Source organism: Rosa rugosa, chromosome 5 (genome assembly GCF_958449725.1).
Source record: "Rosa rugosa chromosome 5, drRosRugo1.1, whole genome shotgun sequence".
NCBI lineage: Eukaryota > Viridiplantae > Streptophyta > Magnoliopsida > Rosales > Rosaceae > Rosa > Rosa rugosa.
Genome location: NC_084824.1, coordinates 3,263,207 through 3,288,894, shown reverse-complemented (window position 1 = coordinate 3,288,894; position 25,688 = coordinate 3,263,207). Strand labels below are relative to the sequence as shown.

Below are 25,688 nucleotides of genomic sequence, written 5' to 3'. Positions count from 1 at the left end.
TACACGTGTCCTTCTGGAGTGGTGGTGACATGTGTGCGGGCGTGCCAACTCGCGGCTGGTAAGCCAAGCGAGGTTTTGTTCTAGATTGTAGATCTTTGCGCCGATCTGACTTCTGATAAATTGATTGTGGGCCGAGGAAGGATCGATCTCAGCCGCGGGGTTCTCTCTGCCTTGAATGCAAGGACTTTAGCACGGATCGGCCTTATCTGGCCGCAGTGCTGTGTAACTCGGTGATTGAGGTGAAAGTGAAGTGATGATGATTCTTTTTGTGATTTTGTATTTTGTATAAAGTAATTAAATAACGTAAAGTAAACAACATAAAATAAAAGTGTAAGTAAAGACAAAGTAAAGTGCAGGAATGTAAAGGTGCAGCAAATAAAGTGCAGGAAGATAAACTGCTTGAATGTAAAGAGCAACAAAGTAAAGTGCAGGAAAGATAAATACCAGAAAAGAAAGCAATAAGATAAACACGTGAAGATTGATAAGTGTTGCTGAAATGTTGAAATGTATATATTGAGATAAAATTTGTGTAATCGCGTAGAGCGTTTGGTCGAGGACCTTTAACAAAGATGTCTACGGCCCCTTTTATAGTACAGAATAAAGATAACAAAACTAATACGTACAATCTCAGCCTTAATTGTTGAGACTGGATTGATTACAAATTGAATTCTAAGAATAAAATTCCTTTGATGTGCATAACTGACAATCAGCCATCATGACTCTTCAATGATTATTTTGTAACAGCCACACTTAGTGCTGTAACGTAGAAGTTGGCATTTATCTGCTCATAATGTCATGCTATCAGTGTCTCTGACGGGTTTTGGATAGGACTTTCTCAGCCACAAGTAAACCAGAAATCGACTCATGTGAGCCGGACCTCGGCTGAGGTGAAGCGAGTCGGACCTCGGCTGAAGTGAGCCGGGCCTCGGCTGAGGTGAAGTGAGCCTAAAGTGAGCCGAGCCTCAGCTGAGGTGAAGTGAACCGAACCTCGGCTGAAGTGAGCCGGGCCTCGGCTGAGGTGAAGGGAGCCGGACCTCGGCTGAGGTGAAGTGAGCCGGACCTCAGCTGAAGTGAGTCGGGCCTCGGCTAAATATTTATTATATCACGGCTCACTATGACCCAGGCCTGCTTCATGTGCGACCTGGCTTAATGTCACATAGGCCTTGCCAAATTTAGGTTCAAACAGTAGCACTGAGAGTTTGGGTATCAACTTGGAGAAATTTTTCTGGTGCACAACAGTTGAGGCACTGATGGTGCATTTTTTTTTTTTTCAATCAAAACTCAGAGACGAAGCAGACTTGGACTCTTTCTCTCCCTTCTCTCTCTCTCTCCATTTATCCATTTATCGGCGACGGCAACCACTCCCAACCCAGCCCATCGTCACCACCGCCATCAACTACCCCAACCATCATCTTGCATCGTTTCTACCATAGGGGCATCAGTTAAAACATCAACAAAAAGCAATTAAAATCGTTTAAATTAAGACCAAATCCTTATACATAAATAGCGAGAGGTACTGTTGCCACTGACAACTACAACCAACCATTTACTGAAAGTAATCCACGAATTATCCAATCCCAGAGAGCCTGTACATATTGCACAGTGGATAAGCTATCAATTATGGCTTCTTCTTCTTGGAATTTTCATGTGATGTCGAATTTTGTCGTACGTGCAATGGATTTAAGAACCTTAAGCTCCCTTTCTGATCGATATTCCATAACAAGTTTGTGTTCAGCTAATGACAAATTTAGTGCGTGATCCACCAAATGCTGAAGGAATAGCATTATTAGTTTAATGACCAGCTGCTTCAAGAAACAAAAAGAACAAAAGAATGAGAAGCATAGGTGACTTGAGCATTACAAGCACCATGACATAAGAAATAAAGATTTGCTGAAACCTGCTAGGAAATCCAAACAAGTATGTCAAATACATGGATTGAGCCACCAATTGACATCTATACTTCATCTCTGCTTAACTACAGAAAAAGCACCACTAGGGTTTGGGGTAGAAGTTAACTCCTAAAATTGCAAACAGTTCAAGGAGTTCAACATACACTAAACAGCTTAAGAAATTTGAAGTGAATAACACAGCAAAATGTTTAAAGACATTTCGTAATTCCCAAATATTTAAAATGGATTGTAAAAAAGACAAAACAAAATCCAAAAGCCAGCTTCTTATCTTCAACAACTTACAGCCATCAACATCTATTTCGGCAGAACAACGACCGAAGGTCATAAACTATTTGCTGCAAAGGTAAGGAAACGACTTGGGTGGTACTAGCGTCAAGATTTCTTCTTCCTAAGAGGGCACTTTCGAGAACATTTTGGAGATTTGATGCTTCATATAACGACATCGACACGTTCAAATTCAATGAGTGAGAGGTTGTTATTTTCCATCACGGTAAAATTGGCAGGCTCAGCAACTTCAATACGGCCACTTTTGTCCACAGCAAGCCTCATTGATCCTTTAAACGTGTCAATTTTGGCATTTCGCAGGGTTACAGTCGAACCCTCTTTCATCAAGTCCACTGCACAACATCGATCAAAGGCAATTAAAACTATGCAACTACATTACATATAACGCAGCAATCTTCAGATGAAAAACAGTAAAACCAGATCAATGGTAATGTCAGTTAAAGATCCAATTCTCAGATATAGGTTTCTACAGTTCCAGTCACCTTCTTTCATTGCTGCAATATCTTAGGTAGGTTTTCCCCTACTGTCGCTCTATCAAAGGAGATTTCTATATTTCTTGAAGTGAGCCATGTTATGTCTTTTAATTGGGCTTCGCTCTTCAATTTTCTTATACTCAAAGGATCAAAGTCACTTTACTGTACAGAACTCCAACAAACTCGACTAAAGACCTAACGTGCAACTTTGACAGTCAAGACCTCACAATATGGAAACTAAACAAGCCACAAGAGAACAAACTTAAACAATAAAATATAAGGGGAATTCAAACTACATGAGAATGGAAAGAGCTCATTTAGCAAGCAGGACAGATGTAGTTATAGTTTACATATATCAAAGTCATGATCTCTGAATCACCTTGATCGTTTCTAGCCGTGAAGATTATCATTGCCGTTTCATCGCCAACCAAGCAATCAGCAATTCGCATTTGGCCTCGAGGCCCACCAGCACGTCCCTTCGGGCATACTATCTTAGTATTAACAACCTTTACAGTGAGAGTGACACCAGAGGTCATTGGGCGGAGCTGCATAACCTTTGTGAAGGTTGGTTTGCTCGGTGCTTGTTTCAAGTCTGCCATTTGAGAAAAGACCTACCAGAATCCAAACCACAAAACTATTTAGCACTAATCAACAAATAACGACTCTATTAAGCAGGTAGTGGTCAACATGCAATAATTTGGGACGATAAGAACTATGACAAAGTCTTCAAGCTTCGTTTTTCTTATTTTTCCTCTTATAGTATGGAATTCAAAGACATTCATCAAGGAGCTGAAAGAACCAAAATCAGATTCACAAAACAAAATACCAGAATAGATATGTCAAATTGAATGTAAAATATCCAAAAAAAAAAAAAAACAACTTAAAGTTGTAATTAAACTTGTAATCTGAAATAGTCGTATATTGTAAATAGGTCAGAAAAAAAAATTTCAATCTTAGATTTAGAGAAGAGATCAGAGAGAACATATTACATGAGAGATCAGAACCTTTACAAATTTCCTAGAAATAGACAACAATTTAACAAGATCACAAAACATTCGATATTGATACGATCGCGATGAATTATGAGACAACTTTTCCATGCAAATATAACAAAGGAGAATTACGGATCCGCTGAATTAAGGTTAGAGGTCACCTTAATTATGAGTCTGGCTCAAACAACTGGGGAGATGGATGGGACACAGAGTAATAAATTTAATATTGACCAAAACTATCAGTAGGATACATGCTGATCATATAGAAGTACAGAGCCCTACAAATAAGGAGGGGTCAAGGAGAAGTATATGTTAGACTTGTATATATCCTATTAGGACTTTGTATCCTAATACTTCCCTCAATTGTATCCTAATAGGACTTGTACCAAATATGTAATAATGTTATATAATTACTTACCAAATTTTGTATCATCAAAGGAACATACATTTTTCACAACTAGCATATTTTGTGGGAAATTTGCAATACATGATTTGTATCCTATTACTGTGAAGGCAATGGCGTTACCGTTTGTTGTAATTCTTCAACTGTGTCTCAACCCTATCAATTTTTGTAATACATTCTGCTTTCTGAAGCAGCTAGCTAGTCATTACATTTCCTTTATTCCTTATGCTATGACATAACATACTGCATCCAGCTGCTTATTAACTAATTTCTTGATTCAAAAGTTCCCGTATGGAAATTTCACGAAGAGGCTTGGACAATCAAGGTGTACGATTCAGAAGCTCCTTTGAAAAATGTTCCATTATCGGCCTACATTTTGGTTTGGAGCGTAGGCATGCCAAGGCTAATGTGGCTAGCATAACCACAGTAGAAGCTACCGGTTGAATGCTGGGAGGAGATAGTCGTGGATCCAACATATCTTTCAGCATAATTTGTAAAACCAAGGGTGACTTTGTCGACATCAAGGAAGATGTTGCAGTCAAGAAAATCAGTTCTCCAGGATGTCTTCCCATGATTATTTCTAGGGCCGCCACACCAAAACCATAAACATCGCATTTCTCAGTCACGGCCACTGTGATGCAGGTTCTGGTTTACCAAAAACAACAGATATTAAGAAGCATGGAAACATAACAGAATGAGAAACAAGTGAGGCAGAGAAGCTGAGAAAGATAAGTACACCTGGAGCAACATATCCAGGAGTGCCAGCTGCTAACATTGTTCTATTTGAGGAATTAGGATATAAGGGTCGGGCTGTGCCAAAGTCGGATAAAGACGCCACCACCTCAGAGTTGTGAAGAATATTGCTGCTTGTTACATTTCCGTGAATGATTGGTATAGGGCAGTTTTGATGCATGTATTATAATGCAATGTGATATGTACTCGCTTGTTCCAATCCAATTCTGCAGCTTCAATATCGTTGCTTAGAACACTAAATAAGCTTCCTTTTTCCTTGTATTCATAGACCAAGAACATACAACTTTTGTGCAAACAAAAACCATGAAGCTTCACACTGTTTCAATGTCTGACTTTCGATAACATTGTTGCTTCATTTCTGAAACTTTTGAACAGAGCTCGCTCCTCAGCTTCTCAATGGTGAAGCTTCTTCAAGGCAACTACTTTGCCGCTTGGTAGCCGTGCTTTGTAAACACACTACCAAAGTTCCGGTTCCAATACAGCACTCGATATTAAAATCCTCTGTTGCTTTTTTTTTTTTTTTTGAATCAAACCTCGCAAATGCAAGGAAAAACATTTATTAAATATAAAGGGAAATACAAGTAAGAGGAGAGGACATATCCTACACCTCCTAGATGTAAAGTACTACGAATGAGGAATGACAGACAACATCCTGCCTTCCAAAACAAAAGAAATCATCTAAAACGAAAACTAGGGAGACCCAACTTATCTCTTAGACAAAATTGATTAACGAAGCTTGGAGATGAATCAAACCAAGTAAGGCCCATACCTGAAGCGCCAAAATTGACCAATGCATCAGCCATCTGGTTTCCTTCACGAAAAATATGTGAACAATGAAATTGCATCATTGAAATGCGATTTCACACAATTTTTCCATGCCACCTGTAATTGCCAAGGTACCATTTGAGGAGAGCGGAGAAAATTTAGAATTAGGGACGAGTCAACTTCAAGCCAAATATGTTTCCAATCACGAACCCATGCAAGCTCGATTGCCTTGATCACTGCCATAACCTCCGCAGCAATGGAACTAGGACTGTCAAGGGATGATGAAAAAACTCCACCATAACCTGAACGATCCTCCCCTCGCTTCCAAGCACCATCCGTGTTAACTTTGAACCAACCAATAATGGGTGGATGCCAATTCACCCTGTAAACTTTCGGGGCACAACGCGACCTACAAGTAGCACCAAACCTCTTCAAGACACAAAGCTCCTGTATGTTGCTTCAATGATATCCTGATATGAAATTTTCCCATCAAAATTCCATATTGAGAATAAATCACCATTCTTTGGTGCTAGTCTGAAATTAGATTGGTTTTACTTCTTCCTAGCACGTCGACATAGAGTCACATCTAAACACCTGAAACGGAAAAGGGCTGAGATGATGGTTCCCGAAACAAAGGTGTTCATGTGCAGCAGCACGTTTATGCTACTAGAATTGGATGGAGAAGACTGGAGGATTTAGGATGTTCAAATATCCCATATTTAAACATGGAACTATAGAAGCAGTCGATGTATTAAGAACCTTAAGCTCCCATTCTGATACTCCATAATACGTTTGTGTACAGCTAATGACAAATCCCTAATGCTGAAAGGCATAGCATTACTCGTTTAATGTTATACGTGTGCTGGCACTCTAACTGCTTCCAGAAACACGAAGAACATAAGAATGAGGAGCAGGTGACTTGAGCATTACAAGCACAATGACATAAGAAATAAAGACTTGTTGAAACCTGCTAGGAAATCCAAACAAGTAAGCCAAATACATGGATTTGAGTCACCAACTGACATTTATACTTGATCTCTGCTTAACTACCCAGAATAAGCACCACTAGGGTTTGGGGTAGAAGTTAATTCCTAGGACTACAAACAATGCAAGGAGTTCAACACTTCGCAGCATAAGAAATTTGAAGTGAAGTAACACAGCAAAATTCTTAGGGACATTTGATAATTCCCAAAGATTTACAAATCAGATAGTAAACAAGACAAAGCAGCCAGCTTCCTTATCTTCAAGGAGACAAGGACTCACAGCCACCAACATCTATTCTGGCAGTACAACCAGAGGTCATATACTATTTGCTGCAGACAGGTAAGGAAACGACTTGGGTGGTAGTGGTACTAGCTTCAAGATTTCTTCTTCCTAAGAGTGCATTTTTAAGAACATTTTCGAGATTCGGTGCCCCATATAACAACATCGACATGGTCAAATTGAATGAGTGAGAGGTTGCTATCTTCCTTCACAGTAAAACCGGCAGGCTCAGCAACTTGAACACTGCCACTTTCGTCGACAACAAGCCTCATTGAATCATTGAACATGTCAACTTTGGCATTTTGCAGAGTTACAGTCAAACCCTCTTTCATCAAGTCCACTGCACAGTACATCACAGGGAATTAAAACTATGTAACTACATTACTTCCTCTCCCATCTCAAAATCACGTCTTTCATTTTGAATTCAAACGTGATCGAGCTTCTCCCTAACCGCCGAGGACGACTTAGCCGCCACCACTCGTTCTCTCCTCCAACCCCCTTGTATACACCATTGATCGGAAACTCAGACCCCGCCAGCCCCCCACTCTCCAATCCCACCCCACCATCCTCTCCGTTGTTTCCGACATGCAACACCACCTCCAAACTAGTCGTACATGCAACTTCCTCAATCCCTAATGGAGCTGATTTAGGCTCTAAAGTCTTCCCCGACCCTTTTCTTCAATCTTCACCAAATGCCGTACTAGGTTTCGATTTCCACAAAAGATAATGGAAAAGATAGCCACGGATTTAAGGACAGTGTGGTCAACTTGAATGCAAGCTCTCAATCAGAGGAATTGCAATTGCAGGCCAGAGAACTGAGAGTGAAACCGGAGGCCGATCGATTATGGGTAACTGATGATGAATGAGAGAGAAGAATAATTTGTTTTTAGTTGTTCTCTCTCTTAATTTTGAAACTTATTTAAATTAATTATTTTATGTATATTATTTATATTAAATCATGGTTTAGATTAAGAAAAAAAAAATTGAGGGCATATTAGTCATTTTGTCCTCATTTCAGCCTCACATGTGTCATACGTGGTCAACTTGACGGAGTAGTGACGGAAAATTGAGTAATTGACATAGGTACTACGTTGACAAGAAAATATAAGTCCAGATATCACTTTGACAGTCCTCAGAGTGTCCAAACACTGTTCATGCATTTTTCTCTAAAAGTTAACTACCCAGAATAAGCACACTAGAGTTTAGAGTAGAAGTTAACTCCTAAAATTGCAAATAATGCAAGGAGTTCAGCACTTCATAGCATAAGAAATTTGTAAGTGAAGTAACACAGCAAAATGTTTAGAGACATTTTTTAATTCCCAAAGATATACAGGTCATCTACAAGACAGAGCAGTTAGCTTCCTTATCTTCAAGGGCTCACATGCCTGAACGTACATGTCCTCAACCAATAGGAACACATGCTCTCTCTGGCTTTTATCGTACGTCGTCCTTTTGCTATGTCTTCTATTTAGTATTTTTGGCCTCAAATCATGTAACATGGCAAGTGGTTAATTGGTAATGGCACAAAAATTTTCTTTTTGGAAGGATAATTTTATTGGTCGTGATTTTTTGGGGGGTGAGTGGGGATCATCTGGAGGGTGACCTTGCAGATTTCATAGTTTAGAATATTCCTTATCATTTCCGGCAACTCCGTAATTACCTCTCTGCGACCTCCACTAGTTTCCTTTCAGTATTTCTCAGCTCCAATCTCCGATCTCAAATAAAAAATGCTGGTAACGGAATTTCAATTCCTTTCCTTGGCACCATTATCTAGTCAAACAGAACAAAGAGATTGAGATTATTTTCTGATGTATTGATTTTCTCTAAAGATGAAGTACATATACAAAGTATATACAATTCTAATACGAAATTAATTACACCGTGATATTCCTCCCCTTAACTACATAATATTCTCCTTAACTATACAATTCTAATTATACTACAATTCCTACAATTATGGAGAATGATTCACGCCAACATATCTCACCGTAGTCCAAAACAAGTTGGAAAGCCTTTTACAAATAAGATTTCAATTCCTTTCCATGGCAAACAATCAAAGAGTAGATTCCTTATTTAAAGGCACCAACATCGATCAGATATGTCGACCATAACCAGAACGCTAATGGCCATCAGCACATTGGGATCACCTCACATGGCTGACCTTCACAACTTACCTGACCTTGTTATTGACAAAATCCTTCAACTCCTTCCCACAAAAGCTGCCGTCCAGGTGAGCTTTCTTTCCAAGAAATGGCAGGGTGTAGTCTCTTTATTCCCTGCACTAAAGTTCAACGAGGATGATGATTTTGACCGCCACAACCTAAATCGTTACGGTCACTACCAACATCAACACAAGAGGTTCATCAACTTTTTGAAGGGGCATTTAGATTATCGTGAGAAATACGACCAGAAAGAGCTCCTAGATAAACTAAGTCTTCACATGACGAGGTATGGGCGTCGAGATTCTTCTACCATAACCAAGTGGTTGAAATATGCATGTCAGAGAGGCCTCAAAGAGTTGGATATCAGTCCTAAACTGAGTGTTGACCCAAAACAATATGGGGTTGTCACTAAGCGCCCAGACTTCTACCGCTTGCCTTGGGTGGCCATTGCTACTGCAAAATCTTTAACTAGTCTAAAACTAGAGTCTGTGAGAATCCCGCACGTTCAACTAAGCGATTTTCCGACACCTGGGCTGTAATAACCCATTTCTTTTAATCAAAGCAAAACAACATTGCTTTTACTTTCATGATTTTGATGCTTTACCTTTAATGATTATGCTTAATTAGTAGGGTTACTGATTGAGTTGATTGTGATCGACCGACACTCACACTCTCCCTCTCTCTCACTCACACTCTCACTCTCTCTGTCGGCCGAACCCAGCAACAAACAGAGCACGGTTTCTCCAATCTCTCTCTAGCACCACAGACCACCAAATGACACCGGACCACGTCCTACGCCTTCACCTCTTCCTTGCGCAGCTGCCGGTGGTATCTTTTGGCCGTCTCGTGAGCCGTACACGGCGGTGGAGCACGAGGCCGGTTTAACCCGATTTGGTCCCGAGCTTGATAACTCGAGCTACAAGCCACCAATCCTTGCCAAACTCCATCCTCAGGTTCGTCTCAACCTTCTGAAACTCCCAGAAGCACCCTTGCACGGCGGCGCGGCTCGTAGCAGCTGCTGAAGTCAACCCCGAGCTAGATCGAACGGAACTTTCGATCCAGATATCTCAAGCTGTGGAGCTTCGTTTCGAGTGATTCTTGAACTGGTAAACTCACCTTGAGTTTCTGAACAAATCTCCAGAAGGAATCGAAGCGATTTGTGGAAGTTTTTACGTGGATCGGAGCACCTGCCGGATTCTGGAATTTTTCCGACCACCGAAGCTTTCGATCAATATATCTCGAGCTACAGACCCTATTTTTCTGTGATTCTTGAACCAATGAGTCCGTCTTGAGTTTCTTAACAACTCTCTAGAAGGAATCGAAGCCTGAAATTGAAGTTTTGACGTCGAAATCAAGCCTTGCCGGATTCTGCAAAATTCTGGAATTTTTCCGACCACCGAAGCTTTCGATCGGTATATCTCGAGCTACAGACCATATTTTTCTGTGATTCTTGAACCAGTGAGTTCTTCTTGAGTTTCTTAACAACTCTTCAGAAGGAATCGAAGCCTTAAATTGACGTTTTTACGTCGAATTGGAGCTCGCCGTTTTCTGCAGTTTCTCGCCGGTTTCTGGAAAATTCCGGCCACCTTCATACTGTTCAAGGTAATTTTCGACCCCTTCCGGTCATTTTCAGACTTCGTGCTAGTTATGAAAGTTGTTAAGCATGATGAGAGGAAGAAGAGCAGCCCGGCCCCGACACCATTGGTGGTGGTCGGCGGCGGCTCTGCCACTAACTCCGGCGGCCCTTTCCGGCCACCTCCGGGGATCAAAAATATGGTTTCTGTACATTTTCAGATTCTATATTTCAATACGATCATTTTGATATATTATACGCAATTTTTGGATATCATATGATTAAGTTATGAATTTTTACGTTTCGATCGATTTCGATCGTTTGATTCGTAACATATGAAGTTAGGACCGTCAGATGGACTTGTAGTTTTGTTATGATGATCTTATGACTGTCCCAGTGGCTTTGTGTGGTCATGGGCGAAGATCCGACCGTTGGATCTTCGTATAATTGAGAAATGGTGATTCGGAAGGCGATTCGTGAGAATCCGACCGTCAGATTTTCATATAATTTTGTGGAGATGTTTGTAAGGATGATTCGAGAAGATCTGACCGTTGGATCTTCGTGATAATATTGGAGGATGATCCTAAGGGCGATCCGTGAGGATCCGACCGTTGGATCATCATATAATTTCGATCCGACCGTTGGATTTCTGTATATGTGTGGTTTATGAATGATTGCTAAGTTAAGATCGTGTTTGACTAGGTGGTTGATGGATTGATTGGTGAATGATTTCGGATCGTTGTTTTGAGCTGTTAAGAAGACGCAGCGGGAATTTAGAGGTGAGTAAACCTCACGTGGTTCATATTACGAACCGAGTACCTTTAATTACTTTATTTTCTGTAGTAATTGTGTGAAAATATTTATGGAATAAATATTTGTTTTTAATCATATGGACTTGATCAACTACGGTCCATAGGTAAGTAAAATGATTTAATTATACAAAATGAATTTCATGATTTTCTTGTGTGAACTATAGTTGGTATTAGTGGTCATTCCTGAGTGGGTGATTACGTATATATATATATATTTACGTGATTATATGTGGAATGGTGTGACATTGAAGAGTGTGGAATTGTGATGATTTATTTATTATGGTTTGAAATTTGACTTATCATATTTATATGTGATTATCATGATTGATGAGTTCTTGTTAATATTCATGATTTACATTGGAGTATGTATAGAGTTGGAGAATGTAGGATTCTGAGGACGAGGTGTCCGAAGTTTGACGGTTATGGATAACCGGAGTGTTTGTGTACTGAGGACGGGGATGTCCAAAGTGCGACGGTTTATTATTAACCGAAGTTGTGTACTGAGGACGGGGATGTCCAAAGTGCGACGGTTTATTATTAACCGAAGTTGTGTACCGAGGACGGGGATGTCCAAAGTGCGACGGTTTATTATTAACCGAAGTATATGGTGCTGAGGATGGGGATGTCCAAAGCGCGACGGTTATAGTGTTAACCGAAGTATTTTTTCCGTTGCTTGACCCTAGGCCAAGGTGTCAGAGGTAACGAGGCAGTTAGAGCTCTAACGTGTTATTGGGATGGACCAGAGTGGTGTTATGTGGGTTGGGTGTTTGCAGGACCAGTGTGGTGTATTGTGATTTGAGGATTGTGAAAATGTATTCCTTGTGGTTTTCCATGAGTGGTTTGATGTCTCTTTGCAGACGTAATACTGTTGAATTTTACTTGAATTGTAATTTAATAAATCAACAGTTCTTTCTTGTTTACTCATACTGGCTGTAAAAAGCTTACCGGGTTTTGTGTTGTTGCAACTCCCGGTACACTATTCAAATTGTGTAGCGGGTAATCCTACAGGACAGGAGAACCAGGACGGTGATCGTGCGGTTAGAGCAATGGTTATAGTTTTACAGCAATTGTAATAGTGAGGCGAGTTAAGCTCATTTGAGCATTACAATTTGATTTGGTGGGAGTGTGCTGTCATAAATAACTTGAGGATTTGAGTTATTGTAAATTTGAGAGTTGTGAAGTGTGGTTGTTTGTGAGAAAAAAATTCAGGATGTTAGTTGTATTTTGTTATTATTCATGTTTCGGATTTGAATTGATTATTCAAAATTCGGGGCGTGACATGGGCGATTTTTAAAATTTTTTCCGTCTTTGAAAACTCTGTCCTTCAGAACTGCACGGTTTTTTACTGACCAAGCTCTCTATTCTGTTCTATATCAGTGCCCTTCCATCGAATACCTGTCATTAACTGAATGTTCGATTGGAAACTCCAAGTGTTATGTTTGCTGCTCAAGTCTAAAGTCCTTGGAAGTTAAGTATTGCTGGCTTCAAGATATTCGAGTTGATCAGGCCTTCAATCTTGAATCTTTTACATTTGTCTCACCGCGGGATTCAAAATGTGAAAAGATGATCTTGAATAATGCCTTCAAGTTGACATATATAAACATTTGTGTTGATTACCTCCAGGAATTTTCTTTATTGGGAAGCCACCGTGCACTAGAGGCCACCATCATTACCCAGTATGTCCAATTCTTCGAGTTCTTTGATGGTTATTTGAGTGCCAACGTTTCTGTTAAAGCCTATGAGGCCACAATTTTAGTTGGGGAACTTTTGGACCAAGAATGGTTCTCGTCATATTCAACACATTTTCCTAGGCTGATGAGCTTTATTAGAAGATTTAGCTGCTGCCAGAAAATAAACCTCTACTATCAAGATGTTCATGCTCTCATTGTTCCTAAAAATTATAGGAAGATGACCTCCTCTCCACCATTGCCTAAAACTTCCACTTTGCAGGTGCGGATGCCAAATCCACCAATAATGGGAAGTAGAGACTATTTGGAATTGGACGACTCCTTACAATGGATTGCACCTTTTGCACAGATAGTGATCATGCCGGTGGACGCTGAAGAAGACAGAAAGAAAGTAGACCAGCGAGCTAGTCCTGTAGGCCATAGATGAATGAGAATAGTATAGAAGATACAAGGTTATGTATTATGTTCTCCAGTCTGCTTTCTGAAGCAGCTGGTGACTATTGTTTTTTTTTTTTTTTAGTAACACACTGTAATTAAGTAGCTGGTGACCATCTACCATAACCAAACCTTCACCATGTTATCGGAATATGCCTGACCTTCCCTACTCACCTGACCATGTAATTGACAAAATCCTTCAACTCCCTCAAGCTCTCTCCCTTTCCCCTTATTTCGTTTCGTTTTTGGTTTGTGCCAAAATAAGCAACCTCAGTCTTCCACTCTATACTATATATAGGTCACACTCACAGAGAAAGGCATTTAGGGGTTTAGCCCAAACAGGGGTTTGGGGCATCATAACTCATTCAAAACCAAACACACAAAACCCCAAATAATCAAACCCAAAAGCCCACATACAACTTACTTTAGAAAAGAAGCATTCAGTTTGCACTTTGCAAACCAACCCAAAACCACCAAGTAATTACGGGAGAAGTGAAACCAAAATGAGAGAATTCATTTGAATAACAAGTCCAAACAGAAAACATATTAACATGGATCAACCAAAGAGAGTTTCTTCTTGGTTGGTAGCTTGCTTTGACATCACCAAACATCTCATCTACCTACGGAAACATCTTATCTACGTACAAAAGAAGCAAGAGATCGCTATCTCTGGGAACCTTATCTCATCTCCATCTTCTGGACTATTGCCAGAGCATGTAACATACTAATTATTCTCACTATATATTTGAACATTACTAAACCTCAACTCTCTCTTTTATTACTAAATCTCCTTCATTATATTCTACCTGATTGGCCTGCTGGGTTTATTATTGTCACCAGCTTCTTTCCTCCTCAAGTGAGTGTGTGGCGAAAATGGCAGCGATGGCCGAATCCACAGGGCTCACCGGCAAGCCAATATTGGCAGACCTTGGTCTTGTAGAGCGGGTGGCGATTCACCGGGCGCAGCTCCTCCATGCCGTGAGCAAATTTGCAGTGGTCTTTGCAACGGCAGTAACCAGAGTCCTGCCAATTCAAGCAAAGCTCAGTCTTGGGCATACCCTGCTCGTACACCTCCAGTTCACGTGGCCCCTCCTGTTTTTGCTGCATCACCCACAATCATCAGAAGGAGCTCCACTGTTTGAAGAACTAATTTACAGAAAGAATCATCACACATCTCATTCTGGCATTTTGTCTAACAGATCATGAGCTCTAAGCCTAAATGTGTTAAATCAAATAAATCAACACAGTTTATTAGATCAGGCATATCTCATTTTGGCATTTTCACATCCCATCAAAAATGTAAAACACTAATCAACAGACGCATGAGAGATCAGAACCAGAAAGAAAGTGCAAGTAACTCACACATGGCATTTCCAATGTACGTACCATCGATTACACCCAGAATAGAGATATTCCAAACAAAACAAGAAGAGCAAACACCAATTTTAGAATCGTAAATTGAAAAGCTTACGTCTTTGTTGACATTTCCAATCGATGCTTGAATGAGTGAGAGGTTGCTATCTTCCTTCACAGTAAAACCGGCAGGCTCAGCAACTTGAACACTGCCACTTTCGTCGACAACAAGCCTCATTGAGTCATTGAACATGTCAACTTTGGCATTTTGCAGAGTTACAGTCAAACCCTCTTTCATCAAGTCCACTGCACAGTTCATCACAGGGAATTAAAACTATGTAACTACATTACATATAATGCAGCAGCCTTCCGATGCAAAACGGTAAAACCAGATCAATGCTAGAGCCATTTAAAGATGCAATTCTGAGACAATACATTATGGCTGATCGGCCCAATTCAGAACCACAACTAAAGTGCAATTTAACAGTCAAAAGGTCACAATATATGAAAACTAGAGAAGAAACGTAAACTATAAAACATAAGGGGAATTCAAACTAGATCAAAGTAAAGTCATGATCTCTGACTCACCTTGATCGTTTGTAGCTCTGAAGACTATCACTCCAGTTTCATCGCCAACCAAGCAGTCAGCAAATTGCATACCTACTATCTTAGTACTAACAACCTGTTGGGAAAATTAATAGAATGGAAATAACAACTCCAACCACAACAGGATAATATGCAAAGAAATAAAACGAGTAAAAGGAAAGTGAACACCAGATATAACGTGGTTCAGCAAAATGCCTACGTCCACGGGGTAGCAACAACAAGAACTTCCACTATGATAATGTGGGTACAAGAGATACACAACTTCAAGAACACTACTTGAAGGAAACTCTCTCTCACACTTGTTTTTCTACCTAACAACAACTACACTCTCAACATGTAGTAAAACACTCTTCACTCTCTACTTGGATGAAGATGTTTTTCTCTCTATCTGCAGTTTGGACTCACTGCCTTTACTCTCTCTACACAAGCTGGCCGATAAGAGGATTTTGTGAACTTCTGCCGTTCCTTCTCTTTCTCTCCAGCTCTTTATAAACAAAAAAGAGGTGTGAAAGGAACAGTCACTATTCATTTCCTTTCACTTTCACCTTTTCTCTTTTTGCTTTCACCTTCCATGTTTCCTGCAGCATGCTTTTCCCTTTTGTCTGCCGCATGCTCTTCCACTTTCTTTGTCTTGCTTTCTTTCTTTGCCTCCCACGTTCTTCTTCCTCCAATTAAGGAGGGATGGCCCAACAATCTCCCCCTCCCGACTTAGATGGAGGGATGCGTCAGTCCTGACGCGCTTCTGCAAAACTCAAACTTTTGCTGTTGAACAACTTTGGTCAACATATCTGAAATGTTCTTGTTGGTGTGGATTTTCCTTAACTGGAAAAACTTCTTTGACACTGCATCTCGGATCCAATGATACCGATGATCAATGTGCTTAGTGCGAGGGTGATACATTGAATTTTTGCTCAAGTGAATAGCACTTTGACTATCACAATGTACCACATAATTTTCCTGCTTCACACCCAACTCTTGAACGAACCTTTGCAGCCATATCATTTCCTTGCCAGCTTCATTTGCTGCTAAGTACTCTGATTCTGTGGTGGATAAGGCAACACACTTCTGTAATTTGGACTGCCATGACACAGCTCCCCCAGAAAATGTAAATAAGTATGCAGAAGTGGACTTTCGATTATCAAGGTCTCCTGCCAAATCTGCATCTGTAAAACCTTCCAAGATTGGTTCTGATCCACCAAGACATAAACACAACTTTGAGGTGCCCCTCAAATATTTGAGTATCCACTTGACAGCTTCCCAATGCTCTCTGCCAGGATTAGAAAGATATCTACTAACAACACCAACTGCATGTGCAATATCAGGGCGAGTGCATACCATGGCATACATAAGACTACCAACAGCTGATGAGTAAGGGATACCTGCCATCTTGTCTTTCTCTACTTGTGTGGTTGGACATAATAATCTGCTTAACTTGAAATGATTACCTAGAGGTGAGCTTACTGACTTAGCTTCTTTCATGTTGAACCTTTCAAGCACCCGTTCAACATACCTCTCTTGTGACAGCCACAATTTCTTCGCCTGCCTGTCACGAGTAATCTCCATGCCCAAAATCTGCTTAGCTGGCCCTAAGTCTTTCATATCAAATGACTTTGATAAATCTGCTTTCAATTTGCGAATCATAGAAACATCTTTGCCCACTATTAACATATCATCAACATAGAGCAACAAAATAATGAAGTTACCTCCAGTAAACCGCTGGAGATACACACATGGATCTGCATCAGTTCTCTTGTATCCATGACCCACCATGAATGAGTCAAATTTCTTGTACCATTGCCTTGGTGCTTGCTTAAGCCCGTATAGACTTTTCTTCAACTTGCAAACCATGTGCTCCTTTCCCTCGACCTCGAAACCTTCTGGTTGCTCCATGTATATTTCTTCTTCCAAATCACCATGAAGAAATGCCGTTTTCACATCTAGCTGCTCCACCTCAAGATCCATGCTAGCTGCCATGCCCAAAATAATTCTGATAGAAGTCATCTTGACAACTGGTGAGAAGATCTCATCAAAATCTATTCCTTCCTTCTGCCCAAAACCTTTCACTACCAAGCGAGCCTTGAACTTTGTCAACTGTTCATTCTCGTCTCTCTTCAACTTAAACACCCATTTATTTTTGAGTGATTTTCTGCCTTTAGGAAGCTCCACCAATTCGTAGGTGTCATTCTTCAATAAGGACTCCATTTCAGACTTCATCGCCAACATCCATTTATCACAGTCTGCATGAGTCTTTGCCTCCTCAAAGCATTCAGGCTCTCCATCATTGGTCAACAGAATGTATCTGGAATATGGATTATCTCCATCACTAGTCACCAATATATATTGTGAAGAATGATACTTGGTATTTGGCTTTGGCTCTCTGTTGGATCTTCGAACTGGTACTTGGGCATTTTCTAGCTGCTCCCCCTGATTTGGCTCCCCCTGATCATTATCTTCAGGTTCTGCTGCTTCTGCTTCCGCCATATCAGGAACATCTTCATTTACCATATCTTGAGCTTTGTCACTAGGTTCTTCTTGAAGCGGTGATGAATCGTAGGTGAGCTGGTCTGCATGTTCTACTTCATTTTTGTCAAAATCCGCAATGGTTTGACCTTCATGGAACACCACATCTCTGCTTCTGAATAATTTCTTGGTCTTTGGATTCCACAACCGGTAGCCCATCTCTTCATTGCCATATCCAAGAAAGATACACGGCATGGCCTTGTCATCCAGCTTTGATCTTTGCTCCTTTGGCACATGTGCAAATGCTTTGCACCCAAACACCCTCAAGTGGGAATATGAAGCGCTTCTACCGGTCCATACGCCTTCGGGAGTCTCCAAGCCCAACGGTACACATGGTGTTCGGTTAATAAGGTAACATGCGGTTGTCACTGCTTCGCCCCAAAACTTCTTTGCCAGGTTGGCCGTCTTCAGCATGCTTCTCACTTTTTCTAGAATGGTGCGGTTCATCCTCTCTGCTACACCATTATGTTGTGGGGTGCCAGGAATTGTCTTCACGTGTTTGATGCCATGCTTCGAACAATAATCTCTGAACTCGTTTGAAGTGTATTCTCCGCCATTGTCACTACGGATACATTTGAGGGTTCTTCCTGTCTCCCGCTCCACCATGGCATGAAACTCCTTAAAGGTTTGAAACACCTGGTCTTTTGATTTCAACAAATAAACCCAAACCTTTCGTGAAGCATCATCAATATAAGTGACAAAATATTTATTATGACCTACTGATTCAACTTCCATGGGGCCACATACATCTGAGTGTACTAGGTCTAATACATTTTCTTTTCTTGTAAATGTTCTTGTGAAACTAACTTTATGTTGTTTACCAAATAAACAATAATCACAAGAGTCAAGTGAGGTACCTTTGGCAAAGGGAATTAGAGACTTCTTTGCCAAAACTTGCAATCCCTTCTCACTCATATGACCTAGTCGCTTGTGCCATAAACTTGGAGAAGAGTCGTCTGCAACATTCAATTCTCCTTTGCATATTTTGCCATATGTCTTATAGAGGGTGCAACACATCTTCCCTCTAGCAACCACCAATGATCCCTTGGTAAGCCTCCACTTTTGATCACCTCCATGATGATGAAACCCTTGTCGGTCAAGCACACCGGTTGACATCAAATTGAGACGTAGACCCGGAACATGTCTAACATCTTTTAACATAAGCTTGTTGCCCAAATCGGTCTCAAAACAAATATCTCCAATTCCTGAAATCTTGGAGTAACCATCGTTGCCCATCTTCACCGTCCCAAAGTCACCGCCTTGGTATGTAGTGAAGTACTCCAAGTGTGGAGTAGCATGAAAAGAGGCTCCAGAATCAACGACCCATGCAACACCGGAACAATCATCAACATGTAAGCATTCACCTTCAAGACAAAGGAACTCACATTCATCTTGAGACACGGAAGCTGCAGTGTTTCTCGTGTCATCGTTCGGTTGATGTGTATTGCCATCTCGACTCTCCTTCGGATCCTTCTTCAACTTGTTGCAATTCCTCTTCATGTGGCCAAAAATACCACAATGATGGCATTTTCCATTGAATCTTGTTCTGGATCTGCTCACACTCCTTCCATGGCCTTTGGGTCCCCTGCTTTTGCTCCTTCCTCTATACTCCGTCACAAAGACTTGGCTATTGTCCGAGCTTGAAGCTTTTCTTCTGGTTTCTTCATTCAACATGTTATTTTTAACATTATCCATAGACAATACACCATCTGGAGCAGAATTACTTACAGTTACAACAAAGGTCTCCCAATTGTCCGGCAATGATCCCAATAGCAACAAGGCTTGCAACTCATCATCAATCTTCATGTCCATCGTGGCCAATTGATTGATTGAACTTTGGAAGTTGTTGAGGTGCTCGGTCACTCTAACACCATCTTTGTACTTCATGTTTACAAGCTCCTTGATTAGAAATGCTTTCTTGGCAGCAGTCTTCTTCTCGAACAAGGACGTCAACTTCAGCCATAATTCACGTGCATTGGTTTCATTAGACACATGGTGGAATACACTGTCATCCACCCATTCGCGGATATGAGCGATGGCTTTGCGGTTCATCTTCGTCCAAGTCGGAACTGAAGTTCCTTCCGGCTTGGCCTCCTCTCCTACTATTGGCTCATGCAAATCTTTGCAATGGAGAATATCCTCCATTCTCGGCTTCCATGTAATCCAATTAGAGTGGTTGAGTCGGATCATGGTACTCCGTGAACTTTCCATTCTAACACCTCACGAACCAAGAGCTTTGATACCACTGTTGGGAAAATTAATAGAATGGAAATAACAACTCCAACCACAACAGGATAATATGCAAAGAAATAAAACGAGTAAAAGGAAAGTGAACACCAGATATAACGTGGTTCAGCAAAATGCCTACGTCCACGGGGTAGCAACAACAAGAACTTCCACTATGATAATGTGGGTACAAGAGATACACAACTTCAAGAACACTACTTGAAGGAAACTCTCTCTCACACTTGTTTTTCTACCTAACAACAACTACACTCTCAACATGTAGTAAAACACTCTTCACTCTCTACTTGGATGAAGATGTTTTTCTCTCTATCTGCAGTTTGGACTCACTGCCTTTACTCTCTCTACACAAGCTGGCCGATAAGAGGATTTTGTGAACTTCTGCCGTTCCTTCTCTTTCTCTCCAGCTCTTTATAAACAAAAAAGAGGTGTGAAAGGAACAGTCACTATTCATTTCCTTTCACTTTCACCTTTTCTCTTTTTGCTTTCACCTTCCATGTTTCCTGCAGCATGCTTTTCCCTTTTGTCTGCCGCATGCTCTTCCACTTTCTTTGTCTTGCTTTCTTTCTTTGCCTCCCACGTTCTTCTTCCTCCAATTAAGGAGGGATGGCCCAACACAACCTTTACAGTGAGAGTGACATCCGACGTGTCTGGGCGGAGCTTTTCAACCTTTGTGGCATCACGCATCTCATTCTGGCATTTTCACAAACAGGTCATGAATATAAGGGTCGGGCTGTGCCAAGGTCGGATAAAGAAGCCACCATCTCAGAGTTGTGAAGAATATTGCTGCTTGTTACATTTCCGTGAATGACTGGTATAGTGCAGTTTTGATGCATGTATTATAATGCATGTGATATGTACTCTCTTGATCCAATCCAATTCTGCAGCTTCAATATCGTTGCTTAGAACACTAAATAAGCTTCCTTTTTCCTTGTATTCATAGACCAAGAACATACAACTTTTGAGCAAACAAAAACCATGAAGCTTCACACTGTTTCAATGTCTGACTTCCGATAACATTGTTGCTTCATTTCTGAAACTTTTGAACAGAGCTCGCTCCTCAGCTTCCCAATGGTGAAGCTTCTTCAAGGCAACTACTTTGCCGCTTGGTAGCCGTGCTTTGTAAACACTACCAAAGTTCCGGTTCCAATACAGTACCTGATATTAAAATCCTCTGTTGCTTCGATGATATCCTGATATGAATTTTCCCATCAAAATTCCATATTGAGAATAAATCACCATTCTTTGGTGCTAGTCTGAAATTAGATTGGTTTTACTTCTTCCTAGCACGTCGACATAGAGTCACATCTAAACACCTGAAACGGAAAAGGGCTAAGATGATGGTGCCCGAAACAAAGGTTTTCATGTGCAGCAGCACGTTTATGCTACTAGAATTGGATGGAGAAGACTGGAGGATTTAGGATGTTCAAGTATCCCATATTTAAACATAGAACTATAGAAGCAGTCGATGTATTAAGAACCTTAAGCTCCCATTCTGATACTCTAATACGTTTGTGTACAGCTAATGACAAATTTAGTGTGTGATCCACCTAATGCTGAAAGGCATAGCATTACTCGTTTAATGTAATACATGTGCTGGGACTCTAACTGCTTCCAGAAACACGAAGAACATAAGAATGAGGAGCAGGTGACTTGAGCATTACAAGCACAATGACATAAGAAATAAAGACTTGTTGAAACCTGCTAGGAAATCCAAACAAGTAAGCCAAATACATGGATTTGAGTCACCAACTGACATTTACACTTGATCTCTGCTTAACTACCCAGAATAAGCACCACTAGGGTTTGGGGTAGAAGTTAATTCCTAAGACTACAAACAATGCAAGGAGTTCAACACTTCACAGCATAAGAAATTTGAAGTGAAGTAACACAGCAAAATTCTTAGGGACATTTGATAATTCCCAAAGATTTACAAATCAGATAGTAAACAAGATAAAGCAGCCAGCTTCCTTATCTTCAAGGACTCACAGCCATCAACATCTATTTTGGCAGTACAACCAAAGGTCATAGACTATCAGCTGCACACAGGTAAGGAAACGACTTGGGTGGTACTAGCTTCAAGATTTCTTCTTCCTAAGAGTGCATTTTCGAGAACATTTTTGGAGATTTGATGCCTCATGTATAAACCTGGACACATTCAAATTCAATGAGTGAGAGGTTGTTATCTTCCTTCACAGTAAAACAGGCAGGCTCAGCAACTTGAACACTGCCACTTTCGTCGACAACAAGCCTCATTGAATCTTCGAACATGTCAACTTTGGCATTTTGCAGAGTTACAGTCAAACCCTCTTTCATCAAGTCCACTGCACAGTACATCACAGGGAATTAAAACTATGTGACTACATTACATATAATGCAGCAGTGTTCCGATGCAAAACAGTAAAACCAGATCAATGCTAGAGCCATTTAAAGATGCAATTCTCAGACAATACATTATGGCTGATCAGCCCAACTCAGAACCTCAACTAAAGTGCAATTTAACAGTCAAAACCTCACAATATATGAAAACTAGAGAAGAAACATAAACTATAAAACATAAGGGGAATTCAAACTAGATCAAAGTAAAGTCATGATCTCTGACTCACCTTGATCGTTTGTAGCTCTGAAGACTATCATTCCAGTTTCATCGCCAACCAAGTAGTCAGCAAATTGCATACCTACTATCTTAGTACTAACAACCTTTACAGTGAGAGTGACATCTGACATGTCTGGGCGGAGCTTTTCAACCTTTATGGCATTCTGGCATTTTCACAAACAGGTCATGAATGTAAGCCTAAATGTGTTAAATCAAATAAATCAACACAGTTTATTAGATCAGGCATATCTCATTTTGGCATTTTCACATCCCATCAAAAATGTAAAACACTAATCAACAGACGCATGAGAGATCAGAACCAGAAAGAAAGTGCAAGTAACTCACACATGGCATTTCCAATGTACGTACCATCGATTACACCCAGAATAGAGATATTCCAAACAAAACAAGAAGAGCAAACACCAATTTTAGAATCGTAAATTGAAAAACTTACGTCTTTGTTGACATTTCCAATCGATGCTTGAATGAGTGAGAGGTTGCTATCTTCCTTCACAGTAAAACCGGCAGGCTCAGCAACTTGAACACTGCCACTTTCGTCGACAACAAGCCTCATTGAATCATTGAACATGTCAACTTTGGCATTTTGCAGAGTTACAGTCAAACCCTCTTTCATCAAGTCCACTGCACAGTACATCACAGGGAATTAAAACTATGTAACCACATTACATATAAAGCAGCAGCCTTCCGATGCAAAACCATAAAACCAGTTCAATGCTAGAGCCATTTAAAGATGCAATTCAGAGACAATACATTATGGCTGATCAGCCCAATTCAGAACCTCAACTAAAGTGCAATTTAACAGTCAAAACCTCACAATATATGGAAACTAGAGAAGAAACGTAAACTATAAAACATAAGGGGAATTCAAACTAGATCAAAGTAAAGTCATGATCTCTGACTCACCTTGATCGATTGTAGCTCTGAAGATTATCATTCCAGTTTCATCGCCAACCAAGCAGTCAGCAAATGGCATACCTACTATCTTAGTACTAACAACCTTTACAGTGAGAGTGACATCCGACATGTCTGGGCGGAGCTTTTCAACCTTTGTGGCATCACGCATCTCATTCTGGCATTTTCACAAACAGGTCATGAATGTAAGCCTAAATGTGTTAAATCAAATAAAACAACACAGTTTAGCCTAAATGTGTTAAATCAAACAAAACAACACAGTTTATCTCATTCTGGCATTTTTCACATGCGCCCCATCAAAAATGTAAAACACTAATCAATCAACAGACGCATGAGAGATCAGAACCAGAAAGAAAGTGCAAGTAACCCCAATTTTAGAATCAATCGTAAATTGAAAAGCTTACATCTTTGTTGGCATTTCCAAACGATGCTTGAATTGGGTTGGTAGCGCCGGAGCCTCCGCCATGAGCATTTCCAAACGATGCTTGAATTGGGTTTGTAGCGCCGGAGCCTCCGCCATGAGCATTTCCAAACGATGCTTGAATTGGGTTTGTAGCAGCAACACCTCCATGAGCATTTCCAATCTGCTGCAAGAATCACAAGCAAAGCAAAATGTAAGGATGACACGAGAAATAACCCCCAAAATTAAAGAGATCGAAAAACCCTAAAAAAGAAGCTTTACGTCGTCGTTTCGCGGAGTGTTCGCACCCACATCATGAAGTTGGACCTGGTTGGTGAAGAAGCTCCCCCCGCTTGGGATTTGGTTGATGTAGGAGCAAACATCGAATGGGCCTACTCCCATCCATCTTCGCGACGCGTCTGAGGGATCTGTCCCGGAGACCCAATCGGAAGAATGGCCCTTCTTGTTCTGGGCCTGGTCCTGGGCCGGGTCAAAACGAAAACCGGGTTAAAACAATTAACTAACTGTCAAAGACGTACGTACTGAAAGTAAAACCAACCACCCAAAGTTGAGGTAATTAATACATACCGGACGCTTTGGTGGCCCTATGGGTGGCTGCTGCGCCATGATCGTCGACGGCAAGGGTCTTGGGGTTTCTTGGACTTCCGGCTAGTCTGGGCTTCTTGGAGTTTCTTGACGAAAGGTCGACAATGGAGAAATGCAGGAGGGAGAGATTAATTGGAGCTAGGGTTCTTGATGGGTTTGCTGTTTTGAGGGTTTCAAGGGTGAGGGAGCTAGGGTTTGGGTTGAAGGAAGTAAATGGGTTTCAAGAAGAAGAAGAACAAGAAGAATTGGGTTAAGGGAGGACGTCGGTTTTTCTGTTTGGGTTTGGTTATGACCAGAAGAAGAAGAAGAAGAAGGAATGAGAGAGAGAGAGAAACTGAGGAAGAAGAAGAAGCTGGATTTTTCGGATTTGGCTTTGGAAATGAGGAAGGTTTTATGTATGTCCAGATTGAAGGGAGAGTTTTCTGGTGTTCACTGTGATCGTAATCGTAGTAATATGCAACTTCTGGTTTGAAGCACACGCCCTCAACCAATAGGAGTAGAGAGATACATCTAGCTTGCCAGCTCACGTGCGCATATTTCACACATTTCTTGCTCTTTTTGACCACGTCACCAGCCGGACCCACGTTATATAACTAACAAACACTAACCGTTCCATTATGCCCAAGCGGCCGGAAATGGAATGACGGCTAACGTTTTTCATTTCTTTTTTTTTTTGTTCTTTTTAGGCAATTTCATTTCAATGGGGGTTAGTGACATGGCCAAATTAACTTAGAAAAAAGACACGACATAAAACTTAAATCATGCTTCATGGTGTTTCAAAGTATTAAAATCTCATAAATAGGATTCGATCAATTAATAATTGTATCCAATGTTTTGAAGCCCCTAAAAACAGTATAGACTTGTTTTTGTTCACAACTTGGCCCGAATTAGCTGCATACTCATTCATGAATTGTGT

At 40.7% G+C, this 25,688-nt stretch overlaps 3 protein-coding genes and 1 pseudogene across 3 annotated transcripts; 1 reads left to right on the top strand and 3 right to left on the bottom strand.

Moving 5' to 3' along the window:
• Positions 1-25,688, top strand: part of LOC133712783 (receptor protein kinase TMK1-like) — a 138,741-nt pseudogene that overhangs the window by 50,692 nt on the left and 62,361 nt on the right.
• Positions 1,906-3,944, bottom strand: LOC133712794 (uncharacterized protein At4g28440-like). Its single transcript, XM_062138904.1, has 3 exons — positions 3,822-3,944; positions 3,048-3,279; positions 1,906-2,527 (listed from the first exon to the last, which is right to left on the bottom strand). The coding sequence occupies exons 2-3, from the start codon at positions 3,265-3,267 to the stop codon at positions 2,340-2,342; spliced, it is 408 nt and encodes a 135-aa protein (XP_061994888.1). The 5' UTR covers positions 3,268-3,279; positions 3,822-3,944; the 3' UTR covers positions 1,906-2,339.
• LOC133712793 (uncharacterized protein At4g28440-like) lies at positions 14,008-20,975 on the bottom strand. The gene is made up of 4 exons (XM_062138903.1): positions 20,859-20,975; positions 15,456-15,549; positions 14,986-15,173; positions 14,008-14,615 (listed from the first exon to the last, which is right to left on the bottom strand). Exons 1-4 carry the CDS (start codon positions 20,922-20,924, stop codon positions 14,367-14,369), a joined length of 597 nt encoding a protein of 198 aa, XP_061994887.1. The 5' UTR covers positions 20,925-20,975; the 3' UTR covers positions 14,008-14,366.
• LOC133712788 (uncharacterized) lies at positions 21,915-24,572 on the bottom strand. Its single transcript, XM_062138899.1, has 6 exons — positions 24,449-24,572; positions 24,171-24,353; positions 23,758-23,923; positions 23,288-23,475; positions 22,844-22,997; positions 21,915-22,561 (listed from the first exon to the last, which is right to left on the bottom strand). The coding sequence occupies exons 1-6, from the start codon at positions 24,566-24,568 to the stop codon at positions 22,374-22,376; spliced, it is 999 nt and encodes a 332-aa protein (XP_061994883.1). The 5' UTR covers positions 24,569-24,572; the 3' UTR covers positions 21,915-22,373.